Below are 24,514 nucleotides of genomic sequence, written 5' to 3'. Positions count from 1 at the left end.
CTTTGATTAAGTATATAAACACGGAGGTGCCCGTAGTGCACGAAGTTCGACTCTGAATTTTTAAATTTAAATAGCGTAATACCTTGTATTTTTGCTCATAAAAAGTGGGATTTGGATACAATGATTACTTTGAAATAAAACATAAACACACTTTCACTTTAAAATACTTTATTTTATGCGTGTTTTTGCTCTTTCGTAGTAGAAATAGTGACCTACATAACAGTTGCCATGCGGAAGAAGTTATGCGCATGCGTGGAATTTATCGTGAAACATTCTATTGAAATATTTAATGACAAAATGAAGTTCATTTTATCAGATATTTAGAAAAGAAATATAATCAGGTTTATATTTTATTCATCTAGATGTCTCTTGGTAAAAAATACGCAATAGAGCATATTACATGCGAGTGTGTTAATGGGTTGGACACATGTCACCACAAAGCCAGCATTCTGTTGTATGGGTAATGTCTTTGTATAAACATTTCTTATCTTAATTTAGAAACTTTATTCTGTTAACAAATTAACAATAGCATTGACTATTCATATACCCCATTTTATTCACTGAAAACGTTGATCCTCAATTCCATAACAGATACAAAAATGTAAGCAAAATTGATGTGAGACAGAGTTTGATTAAACATCCAAAGAGTGTACCACCTCGTCAGACTCAAACTATGTAAGACCTTTTTCCTGCACCTGATCGGTTTATAAATTACAGGTAACTATTTGTTATTATCAGGGCCTTTTACAACGTTTAAAGTTGAGCACATTGTATTATGTATATGATAATTATATATACTAGATTTTGACCAGTGCGTGCACGGGTTGACATTGGATATGTCATCGGACATTTAGGAAATAGATACATCAAGGCACCTTTTCGTTGACATTTACATAACCAAGCTTTAAGCCTACAATAATGCTATTAATTTCACTACCCTCTGCTTGGCCTTCACCATAGTTAAAATGCCTCCCATATGACAAATTTTCAATGAAAATGTACATGTATTTGTAATATTGTTTCTGAGTTTATCCATGCAAATGTGATATGTGAAAACATAAACTAAAGAGCCTCCGGTGATTTTGCATGAATGTAATGCGCATGCGCAAGATTGTAAAATAAAAAAATCCAGATGATTTCAGGATTTTTAAAGGAATTTTCGTTGATTATTATTTAGCGAAGCTTGATTGAGAAAAAATAAAAACAAGTTGGTAATCTTCAAGTACCAATGGTGTTTAAATTATTTAAAACAAAAGACTGAACTTAACTAAATACAGCAACAACAAAAAAATTCTCTTTCGATTTCTCAGTATTAAAGCTAAAAAAATTCGAGTCTATTATTTTAATATAATAGTATAGATACGAGAGTATCTGAAACTTTATGTAAAAAAAAAAAACCATGTCCGCCTATTTTGTGTTTTCTATATGATTATGTCAATGTATTTTGTGAGTTATTGTATAACTTTCTGTTGTTTATGGACTTAAAACATCACTAGGGCAAAAAATAGACCAGTTGATGAAACTGATCGAGATGTCCTGTACCAAAAGTTGACACAATTAGGAAGGTTTGCAGGTTGAATATGAAACCATAATTATCCTTAGATGTTTACAGTTTAATCTTGCTGTTTTATGCTGTTGTTGGTTTTTATAGTAATACTATTATTATATTATATTTAAGGCAAAATGAGATGAAATTTTCATGCTGAAATAGATGTTTTTTTCGAAAATGTTATTTTCTACTAATTGACATAAAAAATCAGGTTTTAAAATTTCTGTAAGCCATATTTCTGTGGGAAAAGCTGTACAGAAGCCTTAAATAAAGCAGAATTGAAATAATGTCATCCTGTACAAAAATGATGCTATATATTCCTAAAAAGATATATCTTTCCTCTGACAAAAATAAATGTCTTTTTAAAATCTTATTTATCATGAAAGTTTAAGTTACATGCAGACTTATCAAACTAGCAGGTTTTTGCAGCAAAATAAATTTTAAAAAGTACAACTTATATTGCTTTAACTGTTTTGGTTCTCTTTTATGACTGTATATTGTTTTAATATAATGTTTCCTTGTACATTTAATACTACTGTTCTAATAACATAATTTCTGACCAATTATAATAATATTGCACATCAAACAGTTCTACACACATATATAGCCAAGTCATAAAAAGGGGAATTGATTGTATTTCTATTCTAAGTTCAAGTTTAATGTACAGAAAATTATCACTGTAATATAGAATAATTTTTTCATAATTCATTAATATGTATAGTTCAATAATTTTTTACAGCCATGCATTGGATTTTAGCACCAGAACCACCTGTGCCACAGGTATGTGTTCCAATTATATAAATATTGATGACCTGTTGGCAAGTCCAGAATTTCTGGCTGAAGAGCATCCATCGACTTGGTTGAGACAGAAACTGATTGTGAACGAAGACCAAATTCTAGGTATACTGTGTATAACAAAATCAAAGACACTTGCTTTCCTAGTATTAAGAATTTGTTGATTACACTAGCTTAATGCTGAACAATTTGTTTTGGTCATAATATCTCTTAATCAAAATTTGAGTTTAAAAGTAGGGCCTTGTATTTCTTTTTAGATTGCTGCTTTGACATTTGGACAGAAAGATAACTGCCTCTTGTCTGCAGTGCGAAGAAATCTAACTTTGGTTGCGTTTTAGCAGCAGTAAAGAGAAATAGGTATCATATATGAAAGTTTTTTTTTTTTTACATTTTTGAATAATAGATATATATTTTCTGAGGAATTCATTTTCCTCTCTGTTGTTTTACAGATACCCTGTTTCCCTTTTTAAGCGCTTATGCCGAGCCTATGATCTGTCAAAGAAAGATGCAATAATATGGGGAGTTTGTAATGAAAGAGTAGCGATAGACAAGTACAGATCATTTGGGAATGCAGTAGTAGAACCAACAGGTAAAGATGAAAGAACAAATCTATTTTTGTTATCAAATAGGGTGCAAGTGACATCTTTCTTGCATAAGGTAACTTAAAGATCAGTCATTTATCTACATAGATTTCTAACAGTGTATTTTTTCTCATTATACTCCCCCCCCCCCCCGCCAAAAAAAAACATCGAAAACTTATCATGTGAGTGAGGCAATTTATACTATATATCGAGAACACGGATTACAGATGTTAGATCCATCTGTAAATTTATCGTAGGAAATACAGCGCGAGATCATTGTGGCGTTATACGTTAAAATTTATAGCCATGAAGTAGATTCATTCATTGTGATCGGCTTCGGCTTATCACAGCTGTGTCCATATGAGGCATCAGTTAAATTTACAGTTACATATACATACTAAAAGGACATATCGCACGTTTCTGAACTACGGGACAATTTACATTTTTTGGCTTCCTTGTGTATATAGTAATCACTTCCGATAGTTTGTTTGTTGTATAAAAGCGTTAATTAGCAATAATATCGATTTAAATCTGAGCCCCGATCGTCAAAACAACCCGTTAATCAGGTAGCGTGTCACGTGGTACTGTGACGTCATATGCGACCTTCTTCGAACAGCTGACTGTCAACACATAGTAGGATTAGCGTTATCTTTTGACATTTACTCGCCATGGAAGACGTTTTTTCTGATGTTGATGATATTCCCGAGAATTTTAACATCCAGCCGTACATGTATGAGCCCCCAGTGCAGATAAATAACGATCATAGAGCCCAAGAAAGTTGCGAGGAAAGTGACGATGAAGTCCATGGAAACGATCAGCTCGATAGACGTGCTAACAGAATTTGGTAAGGCTATTTACTATAACATCTTTAGAATATGTTTATTTATAAATAAATATAATAAATTCATTTACTTTTTGTTTTTATGAATAGAATGTTCATTGTTGTAAAAGTATAGTCTAAAATGTAATGTAAGATCTAATTATTTTATGATTAATGACTAAATCAGTATTATCATACCATTATTAAGTAAGCAATTTTTACTTTGTCACTTAATGATCTCTGATCATCAGCAATGTTGGACAACTCTCAATTATCCGGAATTTGTTTATTCACACCATAAATTTTCCTTTCATATACCGGTAGACAAATTTGATTAGTTGTTTCCATGGTCAGTTAATTTCAGTTCAATTCTTTAATATTCACAGATGAGACCAACAATTATTCAAGCTATCAATGATCGAGATATAGTATTGAGAAAAAACTTTCTAAAAATTACAATCATTTTTAATTTTTGATAATAATGCATTAAATACAAAACAGTTTATAATCAGGAAAATAATAAAAACTAGACACGATCTCGTTGCGAGCAACGAGGAGGTCTTCCGACCGTTTTGTAGAATAAGGAATGACCTTATTCTTGATCTTCGTCAACGAAACTTATCCGGAAAAGGAGGCGGAATCTATGAGTGTAATGGGTGAAAGACTATCTATCCCTTTGGTGTCCCTTATTTGAGGGATCAGCTCCTTTTCATTCATTTTAGTTAAAAGGTATTATTGTCTACCGCTAATAAGTGTTTGGAAATTGGTTACCGTTTTTGAGATATCTGGGAAAAATCGTTTTGATATCCGGTCATAAAACTCCTTTTAGGGTCCAGATAACAAACAATATATGGTTGTACATTGTTAAGCTCAATATTTTGAGCATCTTTTGTTAAATACTGCTTTCCTGAACTTTCCTCTATTTCGAGATATTGAAGATCAAAGTGTTGGACTTCTGGCCCCTTAAAATCCCTAATTACATAACATAGGAGGAAATGAATACCATGTATAGGCAAATAACCTTAGAATGAACATAATTGGCTCAATAACGTATCACAAAATATTTCACAGTTCAAAGTTATCATCAAAAGACTTTAGAGTCCCCTTGGCCGCTTATTTGAAGAGCCAGCCCCTTTTTCTTGATTTCATAAGAATTTTTGGTCAATTCAAACACATTTTGTTCAACAAGTGTTTACAAATTTTGTACCGTTCTCGAGATATCTTGAGAGGGTCGTTTTAGGGGCCGACCCTGTAACTCCGTTAAGGGACCGCATAACAAAGAAATTATGGTTGCAGATTGTTAAGCTCAATACTTTGAGCATCTTTTGTTCAATATTGCTTTTCAAAATTTTCCTCCATTTTGAGATATTGAGAATCAAATTTTTGGACTTCTGGCCCCTTAAATCCCCTAATTATGTAACATAGGAGTAAATGATTGCCATGTGTAGGTGGATAACGTTAAAATGAACATAATTGCTTCTATAATGTATCACAAAATATTTCACAGTAAAAAGTTATCATTAAAAGACTTTAGAGCTCCCTCAGCCCCTTTTTGAAGGGACAGCCCCTTTTTCAACATTTCAAATGAAAGCTTTAATCAATTCAAACACATTTTGTTCAACAAGTGTTTACAAATTTTGTACCGTTCGCGAGATATCTTGAGAGGGTCATTTTAGGGGCCGACCCTGTAACTCCTTTAAGGGACTGTATAGCAAAGAAATTATGGTTGCATATTGTTAAGCTCAATATTTTGAGCATCTTTTGTTCAATATTGCTTTCCAGAATTTTCCTCCATTTTGAGATATTGAGCATCAAATTTTTGGACTTCTGGCCCCTTAAAATCCCTAATTACGTAACATAGGAGTAAATGATTGCCATGTGTAGGTGGATAACGTTAAAATGAACATAATTGTTTCATAACGTATCACAAAATATTTCACAGTGAAAAGTTATCATTAAAGATTTTAGAGCCCCCTTAGCCCCTTATTTGAAGGGCCAGCCCCTTTTTCTTGATATCACATCAAAGCTCTTGAATTTATAAAGATTTTTTGTTCTACATGTTATAACAAAATACAATCGAGGAAAGAGATATTGAAGGAAAACCACGAAAAAACACGACGCTTTTTAACTGTAATTTTCGAGCTCGGGCGAGCTTCGCCGCTTTTGGTCACAGGAAAATATATATACCACATGTCAGATCTACAACCTTTTGTCTACAATCCCTGAAATTTTGAACTCAATATCTTAAATCGTTTAGGAGTTTACCCCTGGACAAGCCGACCCTCTGAAAATCGTTAAATTGTAAATAACTCAAAACCGGAAGTGACGTCATCATTAAAAAAAATTTCCAATAAGGTTCAGATCATTATCTATCAGACCTGAAAGTTTCATGTAAATCTGTGGAGTAGTTTTAGAGAAATCGCGTACACAAAATCGGTTGGAAAAAAAAAGAAAAATAATAATAATAGGGAAAAAGAAACCGAACGAAAACAATAAGGTCTTCCGTTGGAAAACGGAAGACCTTAATTTATGAAGAAATGCATTCACTTCATATAAATTGAAAAAAAAAATTCATTTTAAAGCAACAAACACTTTGAATTTTACTTATAATACTATATAATGTTATTGTTATAAACTTCTATCAATATTTACAGTTGTGCATATATATTATTAAAGCTTTTGAAGATTTAATGAATTTGTCATGGTTTTCTTTAATAATTAAACAACAATCTGATGATACAGCCCAACTATACAATTTTCATTTACAGATATTTCTACGAGAGAGAGAGAGAGAGAGAGAGAGAGAGAGAGAGAGAGAGTGGAGAGAGAAAAAGAAAATGAGAGAGAGAGAAAGACATAATTTAAGAGACATACACACTGACAGTAGTAAAAATATGGTTTTACATGTAGAAAAAAAAATAGAACGATAAATTATATTACACAATACGTTGAAAAGATTTACATTGCGTGCATTTGCATCAGCATAATTATCCTTTCATTAAGCCATTTGCTAGTTTTAAAGGTATACATCAACTATATATATCATATTTACATTTCATTTGATATGATAAGACAAATTACATGATAAAATTTTATGTGATGATACTCACATATGTACTATTTTTAACACAATGTCATAAGAAATTTAAGGAATAATGCATTACGTTACGGATAATGTTTTCAAAACCTCTGAGCAATGGTCTGTCTCACCCTGAAACCATTATTTCCATTTCCCCTGTACACGGCATTGTTGTGCAGAACCGCTGGATGGGATCTTCTGCAGCTTCAAGCAGGAGTCTTCGATTGATGCCCATATTGTGCAGTCTTGGGCAGCATTCGATCATTTTGATGCATTTTGGGGCAGTGAACTGAAGACTTCCTCCTGTTTTATGCAAGCATCTATTCAAAATAAAAAAGAAAATAAGTTATGTTCACATGGATTAGTTATAATTAACATGTCAAGGATGAATCCCGAAGTGGATTTTATTCTTAATTATTTCAACCTAATATACAAAAAATAATGAACAAACCTGAACCTGCACTTAAGAACCCCAAATGCCCTTTCCACTGTGTTTCTGGTTGAGCAGTGGGCTTGATTGTAATTTTCTTCTTTGATGCCTCTTGGTTCATTGAATGGGGTCAACAACCATTTCTTCAGGGGATATCCTGAATCTCCCAAAATCCAGGGTCCACTCAAAGTTTCCATCAGTTGAGGTACAGAGGAATTGGCCAATATGAAGGAATCATGAGTTGATCCGGGCCACTTCACAACAGCATTTGTAAAACTGAAAGGAATAAGCTTGATTAGTTGAACCTTATTATTTCTGCTATTATTATAGTTTTTTTTTTTAGAGTGAGCAGGTGGGGGGGGGGGGGGTGGGTGTAATATGACTTTATTTGGAGCTGGCTAATGTAATTAAAATTAGATTTTTGTTCCGCTCCAAATACATCGCTACAGGTGCACAAAGATCTAATCTATGTTAGATTAGGAGTGGACAAGTGAATTGCTTTTGGTGTAATCTTTCTCAAAAATTATCATGAGAGTAAAAGTTACCTGTAATATATGATTTTAATATATATTTTTAGTCAATAAGTATTTACCGAAGGTCGGCATCCACAACTCCTTGAACGTTGATGGAGGGAAAACCCTTGCGGCAGATGAAATTCGGTTCGTCATCTCCTGACATTCCCTGTATAGGTATCAAAGTACCATCTATAGTGCCAACAACGTTTGGGAAATGTGCAATTTTATAAAAGCCATCCTTTACTCTCTTCAGCTCATCTGCTGTAGTCGGGAAGGTAATGTTATCAAGCTGTCGATATAAAGCTTGGCAGACAGATTGTAAAATCCTTGACGCTGATGGAACAGAAACCCCATGCAGGTCCGCCACTTCTGACAAGTAGTCCCTTTTGGCCAAAAAGCGAAGAGTGATCAACACCTGAGGAAAGAAAGAACACAATTGTTTAAGTGGGGTGTTACAGATGGGGAGGGGGAGAAATATTAAAGAATTCTGAGGCTCAGTTTTCTTTTATTAGGGGTTCTTCAAGACTTTTAAAAGTAAAATAGATTGAAGGGCTAAAAAAAAACCTTATACATTTTTACCAATTTAATAGTAATTATAACTACCACCCACACCTCTACTCCATTCCCCAATTATTCTAGTAAAACACTTTTCACTACCAAAAAAGTGGAATAATCAAAATATAGGCTATCAATTGGCATACGAGGATCAATCAAAAAATACGAAGACAATGTGGCTGTCTATCATATATTTTTCATGAAAGTCATACTTAACAGATTAATCTGTGCACCAACACTTATGTTATTGATATGCGAAGTGTTAGTCCATTTGATGAAACGGTATTTTTGTTACCCCTTTTTAAAAACAACATGTTTTGTCACCACGGCGCACGGTAACGTTCAAAACATGGCGTCAACATTAAACACGCACAGTTTATAGATATACCCCATCTTTATATCACGCCTAGTCTCTTGTGTCTTTCTCCTCACAATTTAAAATTGCACTGAACCACATAACATCTTATTTGCACACATTTGTTCGAGAATCATAAGTAAGTTCTTCAGAGTTTTCATTTTCTAACCGTGTATCTCTTAGTTTACAGTAAGGATAACCCTGAAGTCGGTTGACATTACATTTTTTTGACCAACTATTTACAGATATTCAACTCTGTTTCGGACTGTTTTATATTCAAAATGCAATTACCACTACCCCCACAAAATTTATTACAGTTAAACACAAACTTGCAAATAATTGTTGACTTATTTTTTGCACCATTGAGCATTTTCACAGCTTGTGTCGGCTTTTTTCTGGGTTAAATCCATTTTGTTTGTACCTCTCGTTGCGCCGTGACGTCCAGCGACGTCGATGTTTTTAGTCAATTCTAAAGAGGACTATCTGTCTTTAGTTACTAATATTTGTTCGACAAAACAATATATCCCATCATTATTTGGAACATAGAATACCATGACTATACTTAATTTGAGTTTTCAATATTATTTGGTTTTTAGCCCAATTTAAAGAGATATTACTTTCAACATTATATGGTTTATTGTTGTGTAAACAGATAGCCATGCTATGACCTTGAATTGCTAGTATTACATAATGGTCACTATGATATTTATGTGTACCTAAATACTGCGCACTGAATGGTATTAATGATATTTAACAGAATGAACTCTGTGACTCTTGTAGCAATGCGTAGTATTCCTAAATGATGCTATGAAACCAGGTGCATAATACGGGCATAATAATATCCAAATTGAGAGTTTAACAACAAGTGACATATTTGGCGATTCTGTGTCTGCAACGATAGCTCTAGTACTCTATATTGACTCATGTATTGTGTATTCTATATATTAACCTTTGTAACCTTTTATGCCGTGTATGAATGAACGTATTATGAGTAAGTGATGCCTCATACTAGGTGGGGGACTCCGAGACCCAGGACTCGGAGACTCACATCCTGCATCCAGATTCTTTGATTGGCAGTTTTGACAGTTTTGTTACTTTATTTAGAAATAAAATATTAATCTTAATTTTGAACACTAAATGTTCACTCATGATCATCGTAAATGGGCTGAACTAGTCAGAACTGTCCATCATAAGTAAAATGTTATATATACCCATGTAAAATGATGTTGAACAGATTTAGATAGAACCCGCATATAGATTTAGATAGATACCGCTTATAGAGATGCTGAGACTCCTGATTTGGGCTGCTATTAGCTGATGTAATTGTAACTATACGATCACGCTTAATAAAACCGCTTGTTAAAGAAATACTGGACTTGTCATCACTAAGTTTGAGCTGACCCTCAATTGGATCCGTAAGACGGAAGGCTTACATGAACTTTCTTGGTGCCAGTGACCAGGACTTAGCGAAGTTCAAAACAGAATAAGGTAAGAACCATTTCTATATGTCTCGTATAGCTATCTCGAAGTAAACAACTTTGTCTATGCAACCAATATGGCGACAGGTGATGGGTTTAACAAAAAAGAATTTAAAAATCAAATGGAGCAGTTAGAAAACAATTCGCGGGGTGGGGTCAGAACGAGGAAAATAAAGGGCAAGAAACAGGTCAAAAGTCCCCAGAAAAAGAGCAGATTAAACAAAATACTTTTGAAACATATCATGATAATAGGCCGTATGAAACTCGTGAACCTCGACACCGAGTCCCAGATCAGGATGATGAAAAAGATTTTTTTATTGGTCAAGTTAAAGCTATCACAGCCACACTCTCAGTGCCCCTATCTTCTGTGATAACTCCTTTTGAGGGAGATGCTCAAAAATTTAAACAGTGGATAAAGGAAGTTGAAAAGTACAGTGTTATGTCTGGGAAACAAGGTCATTAGATCCCCATGCTTGCATACATAACGAGTAAGGGTTCAGTTGGGGATTATATTAAAAGGTATTTAGATGAAACAGATGCGTCTGAAGAAATCCCATCTTGGAACGATGTTAAGGAATCCCTTAAAAATAGATTTGCAGAAATAACAGACCCCCAACACGCGTTAGCAGTAATGCGTAAGACTCGACAAAATTCAAATGAAAGTGTTCAGTTGTTCGCCGAGAGACTATTGCAATTCGCGGAAGACGCCTACAGTAATGACAGACTAAAAGATCCTTTGACACAACAACAGTTAGTAGATATCTTTTGTGACAGGTTGACATTCGACTATCTCAGAATGAAAATTTTGCGAGAAAACCCTAAAGATTTAGAATCCGCAATTCAAGTAGCAATGCGAGAACAAAATCTGAGACAGAGGCTAGCGATAAGAGGGTCAACTATGATAGAAATTGTACAAAGTAATGACAACAGACGAACTCTTTCAAATTTTGATACTACTCTTCCCTTATTAAAGGATAGAGCAGATAATCTTACCTCAGTAGAAACAAAGCATGTAGAACCAATGGAAATTGACCATGCGCGTAATAGTAGGTGTTTTAAATGCAAACAGACGGGTCATAGGGCTCGATTTTGTACTCAAAATAAACCCCAAGTCAGGTCCCGTCCTCAAATAAATAAACGACCCAGTCAAAACAAACCCGTCCATAATGTAGAGCAGAAACCCCGTTCGCCTGTGGAATGTTGGAATTGTGGTAAAGTAGGTCATGTGCGTGCAGATTGTTGGGGCTCGCATATGTATCAAAGAGCGCAGCAAAATCGGGGCAGACCATCAAATCGTCAAGGCCGAACATATGAATCTAGCGACCAAGTAAATAGGGGATCGTCTCAAAATTTCAAATCGCGTTCTTATTTTGACAAACAAAAACAGGAAAACTAAGACGTTCTTCCTTCGCTGAAGCCCGAAGAAAGAACTTTAAACAAAGACCTACATATGAAATTAATTTTACTAACAACCCCAGTAGCTGTTTATTAAAAGTAGGTAAAAATAAATTTAGAGCTTTGGTAGATACAGGTGCAGCCGTATCTCTAATTAGTAAAAAAAATGTATGAAAATCTATTTCCCCGCCCCAAGTTGTTTAATAAAGATATCCCCTCTTTACAAGCAGCAAATGGCAATTCTTTAATTGCGATAGGGTATGTAAATATTTCCTTTAAGATTTCAGGGTTAACTTTAGACCACAAACTTTACAACTGTTTTTAATGAAATTTTCAGAGGTTGTGTGCAACTATAATACCTCAAAGTTTGTGAAGTTTCTTTGAAAACGTCACTTCCGTTTTTACGTTACGTCATTTTTAAAATTTTCAAAAAGTCATTTTGTCCGCGGCGTTTCTCAAAAACGCTTTAAGATAGAGGCTTAAAATTTTCAGTGATTATGATTTGGTCAATTTACCTCTGTAATAAGGCTCGAAATGAAAATCGGTTACTTCCGGTCGAAACCGGAAGTGAAACAAATTTTTTGAAAAAATAAATTTTCTGATCAAATCAAAAATGAATATGTGTTTTGTAGACCTTATTAAGCTGAATCTAACACTGAAAGCCGTTTTAAAATCGGACGATGCATTACAGAGATATCGGGGTTTTAAAATTGATTTTTCCGGAAATTTTGATTCAGCGTCCTTGGTTTAAAAAATAGCGTAATGTTAAAAGTAAAATTAACTCGTACTAAAAATAATTGTTAAGTCGTACTTGAACACATTCGGATTTTTTTTTGTTAAGTCGTTCTTGAAATCGGAAAGGTTTTTGTTAAGTCGTACTTAAAATCATTCGTAATTTGTTAAGTCGTACGAGGAATATTCGATTTTTTTCATCTTTTTATTTCAGTTACTCTTGTCATTGGTTTAAGCGCTCTGCTTCTTACAGGAACTTCCAGCTTTACTTCCAACATTAACGGAAGACCCACTCGTTGCCTTGCAACGAGCTTTGCTCTAGTTATTATTATACTTTTTCTTTTTTTTCTGACTTCTTTTCGGCTTCATAACTCAAAAAGTTTTTGACCGATTTTTATGAAACTTTCAGAGATAATGTGAAATTATAATAGCTTAAAGATATTAAAGTTTCTAAAGCAACGTCACTTCCGTTTTTACGTTACGTCATTTTTAAAAATTTCAAAAAGTCATTTTGTCCGCGGCTTCTTTCAAAAACGGTTCAAGATAGAAAGTTGAATTTTTTTGAGCTAATATATTGATCGTTTTGCCTCTGTAATAAGGCTGGAAATGAAAATCCGTCACTTCCGGTCGAAACCGGAAGTAAATCAAATTTTTCGAAAATTTGAATTTTTTGATCGAAAAAAAAACGTATATGTATTTTGTAGAGCTTATTAGGTTGAATCTAACACTGAAAACCGTTTTTAAATCGGATGATTCATTACAGAGATATTGGGGTTTAAAAATTGATTTTTCCGGAAATTTTGATTCCACGTTATTGGTTTAAAAAATAGCATAAAGTTAAAAGTTAAATTAACTCGTACCAAAAATAATTGTTAAGTCGTACTTGAACACAGTCGGATTTTTTTGTTAAGTCGTTCTTGAAATCGAAAAGGTTTTTGTTAAGTCGTACTTAAAATAATTCGGGTTTTGTTAAGTCGTACCAGGAATAATTCGATTTTTTTCATCTTTTTATTTAATTTACTCTTGTTATTGGTTTAAGTGCTCTGCTTCTTACAGGAACTTCAAGCTTTGCTTCCTATATTAACGGAAGACCCACTCGTTGCTTTGCAACGAGCTTTGCTCTAGTTTGTTTTACTGATTCTGAAACATTTGCCCCCAAACTGTCATAAATACTGGCAACTTCATTATCTGCTGTACTGCCTTGGATAGAGGATCCAGAACCATTGACAGATGCAAAATCCAAACTTGGAGTGCAGACAGCATCAGTAGCCTCATTGGTAGCTGGTGCACTGTTTGACACGGCATTAATATTGTCCTCTACTGCTGGAACAGGAGTTGCGGTCGATCTACCGGTATGTCTCCTCTTACTACTTTGGACTGGTTGCCGCTCGGCGCTGGCAGACGCAGCAGGTCTCTTTCGAGCAGGTTTCCCCCTTGGCAGTCTCTTATTTATCTGAAACTAACTTCTAACTATGAGAAAAAAACAACGTAGCTTGAAAATTAATTGCTGAAAATGTATTATTCATGCCCACTTTAAATTTCAAACATGTGCCCGATTTACACTGTTTAAAATGTGCACCATCAAACGCAATAAATAAAAAATGGAGAAACTAAAGCTACAAGACATTGGTCAAATATTTCTCTTTTTCAAATTTTACGATAGAGTGACTTAAATTTAACAATAAAGAATTATAATAAACAGATTTCAAACTGGATAGCGATTTATCGTCTGCTTCACTCCGTCGATGAAAAGGAAAAGGAAGTACAGTTGGGTTGACTAATTGACGAAGTAGCTATTGGGGTATGCTAATCACCCCCCAAAAACCCAAATAATGGTTTCTCTAATAAAGCGATTTAATTCTTTAGCAATTAAATCGAAATATTTTTTTCATCTCATTAATATTAATGTTATACTTGAACCAATAATTATTAATCAAATTAAATACACATTGTTCCAATGATCCACCAGTAAATTTGCTCAAGACTCCTGCATTGCCTGTATTTTACAGGGTGCTTGATTTGAATGATTTGAAAGGGTTTGAAAGCATCAAATGAAATATTTGTATGAAATTTAAATATTTTCTGAGAGAACAGCTGAATGGTAAAAAGCTCCTACCCAATTGGGCATTCACAGTAGGCAAAACACACATTCTGTTTGTCCTCGATGCAAATATTCACTTTGTATTTTGCCTTTTTCATTGAATCAAGACAAAATCCTCTAATATATTCAACAGAATCATCAATCTAGAATAAATGATGTGATAAAATGATTATCAAAAAGGCAATATATCATATATAATACACATATCTATTCTACAAATTGTTATGGTATCCTCTTTAAGGGTAAGATCTTTGTAAAAGTTAAACAATATGTTTAACTTGTCTAAACTGACATATTAAAATATGTTAAAGATTTGTGGAGCAAGCTTGCAAATGCACTTATGAAAAAAAAATGTTATGTATTTTAATGAACTAAAATGTTGGGGTTGCTGTGTAGAATAACACTGATATTTTAAAATGATTTTAAATAATCCATGTAAATCCATGTTTTTAAAAATAAAAGAATATACTTTATAATCAGGGATATATTTGCTTACTTGAGCAGCTAAAATTTGAGAAATATCTCCTGCCTCAAAATGTTTCACAGCCCTGTCCAAGCCCCTGTAGTTATTAACTTCTTTTCCATCAACTGTACGTCGTAAAATCATGTGATGGTAGATTTGTTGAAAGGATATCTTGGGCAGGGAATTGGGAGGGATGGCAGAATAAGACGCTAACTGCAAATGGGGGGGGGGTTTATGACCAGGTATATCTGGAATAATACCATAAAGTGTTGTAGCCAGGTTCTTGATGGGCAAATCAGTCAGCGTACATGTACCCTTTCTTTTCCTCTTTTGGTCATTTGAATTCTCCTGGGTAGCCATCTTTGATTAAGTATATAAACACGGAGGTGCCCGTAGTGCACGAAGTTCGACTCTGAATTTTTAAATTTAAATAGCGTAATACCTTGTATTTTTGCTCATAAAAAGTGGGATTTGGATACAATGATTACTTTGAAATAAAACATAAACACACTTTCACTTTAAAATACTTTATTTTATGCGTGTTTTTGCTCTTTCGTAGTAGAAATAGTGACCTACATAACAGTTGCCATGCGGAAGAAGTTATGCGCATGCGTGGAATTTATCGTGAAACATTCTATTGAAATATTTAATGACAAAATGAAGTTCATTTTATCAGATATTTAGAAAAGAAATATAATCAGGTTTATATTTTATTCATCTAGATGTCTCTTGGTAAAAAATACGCAATAGAGCATATTACATGCGAGTGTGTTAATGGGTTGGACACATGTCACCACAAAGCCAGCATTCTGTTGTATGGGTAATGTCTTTGTATAAACATTTCTTATCTTAATTTAGAAACTTTATTCTGTTAACAAATTAACAATAGCATTGACTATTCATATACCCCATTTTATTCACTGAAAACGTTGATCCTCAATTCCATAACAGATACAAAAATGTAAGCAAAATTGATGTGAGACAGAGTTTGATTAAACATCCAAAGAGTGTACCACCTCGTCAGACTCAAACTATGTAAGACCTTTTTCCTGCACCTGATCGGTTTATAAATTACAGGTAACTATTTGTTATTATCAGGGCCTTTTACAACGTTTAAAGTTGAGCACATTGTATTATGTATATGATAATTATATATACTAGATTTTGACCAGTGCGTGCACGGGTTGACATTGGATATGTCATCGGACATTTAGGAAATAGATACATCAAGGCACCTTTTCGTTGACATTTACATAACCAAGCTTTAAGCCTACAATAATGCTATTAATTTCACTACCCTCTGCTTGGCCTTCACCATAGTTAAAATGCCTCCCATATGACAAATTTTCAATGAAAATGTACATGTATTTGTAATATTGTTTCTGAGTTTATCCATGCAAATGTGATATGTGAAAACATAAACTAAAGAGCCTCCGGTGATTTTGCATGAATGTAATGCGCATGCGCAAGATTGTAAAATAAAAAAATCCAGATGATTTCAGGATTTTTAAAGGAATTTTCGTTGATTATTATTTAGCGAAGCTTGATTGAGAAAAAATAAAAACAAGTTGGTAATCTTCAAGTACCAATGGTGTTTAAATTATTTAAAACAAAAGACTGAACTTAACTAAATACAGCAACAACAAAAAAATTCTCTTTCGATTTCTCAGTATTAAAGCTAAAAAAATTCGAGTCTATTATTTTAATATAATAGTATAGATACGAGAGTATCTGAAACTTTATGTAAAAAAAAAAAACCATGTCCGCCTATTTTGTGTTTTCTATATGATTATGTCAATGTATTTTGTGAGTTATTGTATAACTTTCTGTTGTTTATGGACTTAAAACATCACTAGGGCAAAAAATAGACCAGTTGATGAAACTGATCGAGATGTCCTGTACCAAAAGTTGACACAATTAGGAAGGTTTGCAGGTTGAATATGAAACCATAATTATCCTTAGATGTTTACAGTTTAATCTTGCTGTTTTATGCTGTTGTTGGTTTTTATAGTAATACTATTATTATATTATATTTAAGGCAAAATGAGATGAAATTTTCATGCTGAAATAGATGTTTTTTTCGAAAATGTTATTTTCTACTAATTGACATAAAAAATCAGGTTTTAAAATTTCTGTAAGCCATATTTCTGTGGGAAAAGCTGTACAGAAGCCTTAAATAAAGCAGAATTGAAATAATGTCATCCTGTACAAAAATGATGCTATATATTCCTAAAAAGATATATCTTTCCTCTGACAAAAATAAATGTCTTTTTAAAATCTTATTTATCATGAAAGTTTAAGTTACATGCAGACTTATCAAACTAGCAGGTTTTTGCAGCAAAATAAATTTTAAAAAGTACAACTTATATTGCTTTAACTGTTTTGGTTCTCTTTTATGACTGTATATTGTTTTAATATAATGTTTCCTTGTACATTTAATACTACTGTTCTAATAACATAATTTCTGACCAATTATAATAATATTGCACATCAAACAGTTCTACACACATATATAGCCAAGTCATAAAAAGGGGAATTGATTGTATTTCTATTCTAAGTTCAAGTTTAATGTACAGAAAATTATCACTGTAATATAGAATAATTTTTTCATAATTCATTAATATGTATAGTTCAATAATTTTTTACAGCCATGCATTGGATTTTAGCACCAGAACCACCTGTGCCACAGGTATGTGTTCCAATTATATAAATATTGATGACCTGTTGGCAAGTCCAGAATTTCTGGCTGAAGAGCATCCATCGACTTGGTTGAGACAGAAACTGATTGTGAACGAAGACCAAATTCTAGGTATACTGTGTATAACAAAATCAAAGACACTTGCTTTCCTAGTATTAAGAATTTGTTGATTACACTAGCTTAATGCTGAACAATTTGTTTTGGTCATAATATCTCTTAATCAAAATTTGAGTTTAAAAGTAGGGCCTTGTATTTCTTTTTAGATTGCTGCTTTGACATTTGGACAGAAAGATAACTGCCTCTTGTCTGCAGTGCGAAGAAATCTAACTTTGGTTGCGTTTTAGCAGCAGTAAAGAGAAATAGGTATCATATATGAAAGTTTGTTTTTTTTTACATTTTTGAATAATAGATATATATTTTCTGAGGAATTCATTTTCCTCTCTGTTGTTTTACAGATACCCTGTTTCCCTTTTTAAGCGCTTATGCCGAGCCTATGATCTGTCAAAGAAAGATGCAATAATATGGGGAGTTTGTAATGAAAGAGTAGCGATAGACAAGTACAGATCATTTGGGAATGCAGTAGTAGAACCAACAGGTAAAGATGAAAGAACAAATCTATTTTTGTTATCAAATAGGGTGCAAGTGACATCTTTCTTGCATAAGGTAACTTAAAGATCAGTCATTTATCTACATAGATTTCTAACAGTGTATTTTTTCTCATTATACTCCCCCCCCCCCCCGCCAAAAAAAAACATCGAAAACTTATCATGTGAGTGAGGCAATTTATACTATATATCGAGAACACGGATTACAGATGTTAGATCCATCTGTAAATTTATCGTAGGAAATACAGCGCGAGATCATTGTGGCGTTATACGTTAAAATTTATAGCCATGAAGTAGATTCATTCATTGTGATCGGCTTCGGCTTATCACAGCTGTGTCCATATGAGGCATCAGTTAAATTTACAGTTACATATACATACTAAAAGGACATATCGCACGTTTCTGAACTACGGGACAATTTACATTTTTTGGCTTCCTTGTGTATATAGTAATCACTTCCGATAGTTTGTTTGTTGTATAAAAGCGTTAATTAGCAATAATATCGATTTAAATCTGAGCCCCGATCGTCAAAACAACCCGTTAATCAGGTAGCGTGTCACGTGGTACTGTGACGTCATATGCGACCTTCTTCGAACAGCTGACTGTCAACACATAGTAGGATTAGCGTTATCTTTTGACATTTACTCGCCATGGAAGACGTTTTTTCTGATGTTGATGATATTCCCGAGAATTTTAACATCCAGCCGTACATGTATGAGCCCCCAGTGCAGATAAATAACGATCATAGAGCCCAAGAAAGTTGCGAGGAAAGTGACGATGAAGTCCATGGAAACGATCAGCTCGATAGACGTGCTAACAGAATTTGGTAAGGCTATTTACTATAACATCTTTAGAATATGTTTATTTATAAATAAATATAATAAATTCATTTACTTTTTGTTTTTATGAATAGAATGTTCATTGTTGTAAAAGTATAGTCTAAAATGTAATGTAAGATCTAATTATTTTATGATTAATGACTAAATCAGTATTATCATACCATTATTAAGTAAGCAATTTTTACTTTGTCACTTAATGATCTCTGATCATCAGCAATGTTGGACAACTCTCAATTATCCGGAATTTGTTTATTCACACCATAAATTTTCCTTTCATATACCGGTAGACAAATTTGATTAGTTGTTTCCATGGTCAGTTAATTTCAGTTCAATTCTTTAATATTCACAGATGAGACCAACAATTATTCAAGCTATCAATGATCGAGATATAGTATTGAGAAAAAACTTTCTAAAAATTACAATCATTTTTAATTTTTGATAATAATGCATTAAATACAAAACAGTTTATAATCAGGAAAATAATAAAAACTAGACACGATCTCGTTGCGAGCAACGAGGAGGTCTTCCGACCGTTTTGTAGAATAAGGAATGACCTTATTCTTGATCTTCGTCAACGAAACTTATCCGGAAAAGGAGGCGGAATCTATGAGTGTAATGGGTGAAAGACTATCTATCCCTTTGGTGTCCCTTATTTGAGGGATCAGCTCCTTTTCATTCATTTTAGTTAAAAGGTATTATTGTCTACCGCTAATAAGTGTTTGGAAATTGGTTACCGTTTTTGAGATATCTGGGAAAAATCGTTTTGATATCCGGTCATAAAACTCCTTTTAGGGTCCAGATAACAAACAATATATGGTTGTACATTGTTAAGCTCAATATTTTGAGCATCTTTTGTTAAATACTGCTTTCCTGAACTTTCCTCTATTTCGAGATATTGAAGATCAAAGTGTTGGACTTCTGGCCCCTTAAAATCCCTAATTACATAACATAGGAGGAAATGAATACCATGTATAGGCAAATAACCTTAGAATGAACATAATTGGCTCAATAACGTATCACAAAATATTTCACAGTTCAAAGTTATCATCAAAAGACTTTAGAGTCCCCTTGGCCGCTTATTTGAAGAGCCAGCCCCTTTTTCTTGATTTCATAAGAATTTTTGGTCAATTCAAACACATTTTGTTCAACAAGTGTTTACAAATTTTGTACCGTTCTCGAGATATCTTGAGAGGGTCGTTTTAGGGGCCGACCCTGTAACTCCGTTAAGGGACCGCATAACAAAGAAATTATGGTTGCAGATTGTTAAGCTCAATACTTTGAGCATCTTTTGTTCAATATTGCTTTTCAAAATTTTCCTCCATTTTGAGATATTGAGAATCAAATTTTTGGACTTCTGGCCCCTTAAATCCCCTAATTATGTAACATAGGAGTAAATGATTGCCATGTGTAGGTGGATAACGTTAAAATGAACATAATTGCTTCTATAATGTATCACAAAATATTTCACAGTAAAAAGTTATCATTAAAAGACTTTAGAGCTCCCTCAGCCCCTTTTTGAAGGGACAGCCCCTTTTTCAACATTTCAAATGAAAGCTTTAATCAATTCAAACACATTTTGTTCAACAAGTGTTTACAAATTTTGTACCGTTCGCGAGATATCTTGAGAGGGTCATTTTAGGGGCCGACCCTGTAACTCCTTTAAGGGACTGTATAGCAAAGAAATTATGGTTGCATATTGTTAAGCTCAATATTTTGAGCATCTTTTGTTCAATATTGCTTTCCAGAATTTTCCTCCATTTTGAGATATTGAGCATCAAATTTTTGGACTTCTGGCCCCTTAAAATCCCTAATTACGTAACATAGGAGTAAATGATTGCCATGTGTAGGTGGATAACGTTAAAATGAACATAATTGTTTCATAACGTATCACAAAATATTTCACAGTGAAAAGTTATCATTAAAGATTTTAGAGCCCCCTTAGCCCCTTATTTGAAGGGCCAGCCCCTTTTTCTTGATATCACATCAAAGCTCTTGAATTTATAAAGATTTTTTGTTCTACATGTTATAACAAAATACAATCGAGGAAAGAGATATTGAAGGAAAACCACGAAAAAACACGACGCTTTTTAACTGTAATTTTCGAGCTCGGGCGAGCTTCGCCGCTTTTGGTCACAGGAAAATATATATACCACATGTCAGATCTACAACCTTTTGTCTACAATCCCTGAAATTTTGAACTCAATATCTTAAATCGTTTAGGAGTTTACCCCTGGACAAGCCGACCCTCTGAAAATCGTTAAATTGTAAATAACTCAAAACCGGAAGTGACGTCATCATTAAAAAAAATTTCCAATAAGGTTCAGATCATTATCTATCAGACCTGAAAGTTTCATGTAAATCTGTGGAGTAGTTTTAGAGAAATCGCGTACACAAAATCGGTTGGAAAAAAAAAGAAAAATAATAATAATAGGGAAAAAGAAACCGAACGAAAACAATAAGGTCTTCCGTTGGAAAACGGAAGACCTTAATTTATGAAGAAATGCATTCACTTCATATAAATTGAAAAAAAAAATTCATTTTAAAGCAACAAACACTTTGAATTTTACTTATAATACTATATAATGTTATTGTTATAAACTTCTATCAATATTTACAGTTGTGCATATATATTATTAAAGCTTTTGAAGATTTAATGAATTTGTCATGGTTTTCTTTAATAATTAAACAACAATCTGATGATACAGCCCAACTATACAATTTTCATTTACAGATATTTCTACGAGAGAGAGAGAGAGAGAGAGAGAGAGAGAGAGAGAGAGAGAGAGTGGAGAGAGAAAAAGAAAATGAGAGAGAGAGAAAGACATAATTTAAGAGACATACACACTGACAGTAGTAAAAATATGGTTTTACATGTAGAAAAAAAAATAGAACGATAAATTATATTACACAATACGTTGAAAAGATTTACATTGCGTGCATTTGCATCAGCATAATTATCCTTTCATTAAGCCATTTGCTAGTTTTAAAGGTATACATCAACTATATATATCATATTTACATTTCATTTGATATGATAAGACAAATTACATGATAAAATTTTATGTGATGATACTCACATATGTACTATTTTTAACACAATGTCATAAGAAATTTAAGGAATAATGCATTACGTTACGGATAATGTTTTCAAAACCTCTGAGCAATGGTCTGTCTCACCCTGAAACCATTATTTCCATTTCCCCTGTACACGGCATTGTTGTGCAGAACCGCTGGATGGGATCTTCTGCAGCTTCAAGCAGGAGTCTTCGATTGATGCCCATATTGTGCAGTCTTGGGCAGCATTCGATCATTTTGATGCATTTTGGGGCAGTGAACTGAAGACTTCCTCCTGTTTTATGCAAGCATCTATTCAAAATAAAAAAGAAAATAAGTTATGTTCACATGGATTAGTTATAATTAACATGTCAAGGATGAATCCCGAAGTGGATTTTATTCTTAATTATTTCAACCTAATATACAAAAAATAATGAACAAACCTGAACCTGCACTTAAGAACCCCAAATGCCCTTTCCACTGTGTTTCTGGTTGAGCAGTGGGCTTGATTGTAATTTTCTTCTTTGATGCCTCTTGGTTCATTGAATGGGGTCAACAACCATTTCTTCAGGGGATATCCTGAATCTCCCAAAATCCAGGGTCCACTCAAAGTTTCCATCAGTTGAGGTACAGAGGAATTGGCCAATATGAAGGAATCATGAGTTGATCCGGGCCACTTCACAACAGCATTTGTAAAACTGAAAGGAATAAGCTTGATTAGTTGAACCTTATTATTTCTGCTATTATTATAGTTTTTTTTTTTAGAGTGAGCAGGTGGGGGGGGGGGGGGTGGGTGTAATATGACTTTATTTGGAGCTGGCTAATGTAATTAAAATTAGATTTTTGTTCCGCTCCAAATACATCGCTACAGGTGCACAAAGATCTAATCTATGTTAGATTAGGAGTGGACAAGTGAATTGCTTTTGGTGTAATCTTTCTCAAAAATTATCATGAGAGTAAAAGTTACCTGTAATATATGATTTTAATATATATTTTTAGTCAATAAGTATTTACCGAAGGTCGGCATCCACAACTCCTTGAACGTTGATGGAGGGAAAACCCTTGCGGCAGATGAAATTCGGTTCGTCATCTCCTGACATTCCCTGTATAGGTATCAAAGTACCATCTATAGTGCCAACAACGTTTGGGAAATGTGCAATTTTATAAAAGCCATCCTTTACTCTCTTCAGCTCATCTGCTGTAGTCGGGAAGGTAATGTTATCAAGCTGTCGATATAAAGCTTGGCAGACAGATTGTAAAATCCTTGACGCTGATGGAACAGAAACCCCATGCAGGTCCGCCACTTCTGACAAGTAGTCCCTTTTGGCCAAAAAGCGAAGAGTGATCAACACCTGAGGAAAGAGAGAACACAATTGTTTAAGTGGGGTGTTACAGATGGGGAGGGGGAGAAATATTAAAGAATTCTGAGGCTCAGTTTTCTTTTATTAGGGGTTCTTCAAGACTTTTAAAAGTAAAATAGATTGAAGGGCTAAAAAAAAACCTTATACATTTTTACCAATTTAATAGTAATTATAACTACCACCCACACCTCTACTCCATTCCCCAATTATTCTAGTAAAACACTTTTCACTACCAAAAAAGTGGAATAATCAAAATATAGGCTATCAATTGGCATACGAGGATCAATCAAAAAATACGAAGACAATGTGGCTGTCTATCATATATTTTTCATGAAAGTCATACTTAACAGATTAATCTGTGCACCAACACTTATGTTATTGATATGCGAAGTGTTAGTCCATTTGATGAAACGGTATTTTTGTTACCCCTTTTTAAAAACAACATGTTTTGTCACCACGGCGCACGGTAACGTTCAAAACATGGCGTCAACATTAAACACGCACAGTTTATAGATATACCCCATCTTTATATCACGCCTAGTCTCTTGTGTCTTTCTCCTCACAATTTAAAATTGCACTGAACCACATAACATCTTATTTGCACACATTTGTTCGAGAATCATAAGTAAGTTCTTCAGAGTTTTCATTTTCTAACCGTGTATCTCTTAGTTTACAGTAAGGATAACCCTGAAGTCGGTTGACATTACATTTTTTTGACCAACTATTTACAGATATTCAACTCTGTTTCGGACTGTTTTATATTCAAAATGCAATTACCACTACCCCCACAAAATTTATTACAGTTAAACACAAACTTGCAAATAATTGTTGACTTATTTTTTGCACCATTGAGCATTTTCACAGCTTGTGTCGGCTTTTTTCTGGGTTAAATCCATTTTGTTTGTACCTCTCGTTGCGCCGTGACGTCCAGCGACGTCGATGTTTTTAGTCAATTCTAAAGAGGACTATCTGTCTTTAGTTACTAATATTTGTTCGACAAAACAATATATCCCATCATTATTTGGAACATAGAATACCATGACTATACTTAATTTGAGTTTTCAATATTATTTGGTTTTTAGCCCAATTTAAAGAGATATTACTTTCAA

General features: G+C 33.7%; 2 protein-coding genes across 2 annotated transcripts; both read right to left on the bottom strand.

Annotated features, from left to right (window-relative positions):
- Positions 1-6,275: 6,275 nt before the first annotated feature.
- LOC128165998 (putative nuclease HARBI1) lies at positions 6,276-16,166 on the bottom strand. Its single transcript, XM_052830918.1, has 4 exons — positions 16,146-16,166; positions 7,847-8,184; positions 7,276-7,530; positions 6,276-7,144 (listed from the first exon to the last, which is right to left on the bottom strand). The coding sequence occupies exons 1-4, from the start codon at positions 16,164-16,166 to the stop codon at positions 6,952-6,954; spliced, it is 807 nt and encodes a 268-aa protein (XP_052686878.1). The 3' UTR covers positions 6,276-6,951.
- A 5,317-nt stretch (positions 16,167-21,483) lies between these two features.
- LOC128165997 (putative nuclease HARBI1) lies at positions 21,484-23,554 on the bottom strand. Its single transcript, XM_052830917.1, has 4 exons — positions 23,546-23,554; positions 23,059-23,396; positions 22,488-22,742; positions 21,484-22,356 (listed from the first exon to the last, which is right to left on the bottom strand). The coding sequence occupies exons 1-4, from the start codon at positions 23,552-23,554 to the stop codon at positions 22,164-22,166; spliced, it is 795 nt and encodes a 264-aa protein (XP_052686877.1). The 3' UTR covers positions 21,484-22,163.
- Between the last annotated feature and the right edge of the window lie 960 nt (positions 23,555-24,514).

Source organism: Crassostrea angulata, chromosome 10 (genome assembly GCF_025612915.1).
Source record: "Crassostrea angulata isolate pt1a10 chromosome 10, ASM2561291v2, whole genome shotgun sequence".
Classification (NCBI taxonomy): Eukaryota; Metazoa; Mollusca; class Bivalvia; order Ostreida; family Ostreidae; genus Magallana; species Magallana angulata.
The sequence above is the reverse complement of the archived record's forward strand: the minus strand, read 5'-3'. Positions and strand labels throughout refer to the sequence as shown.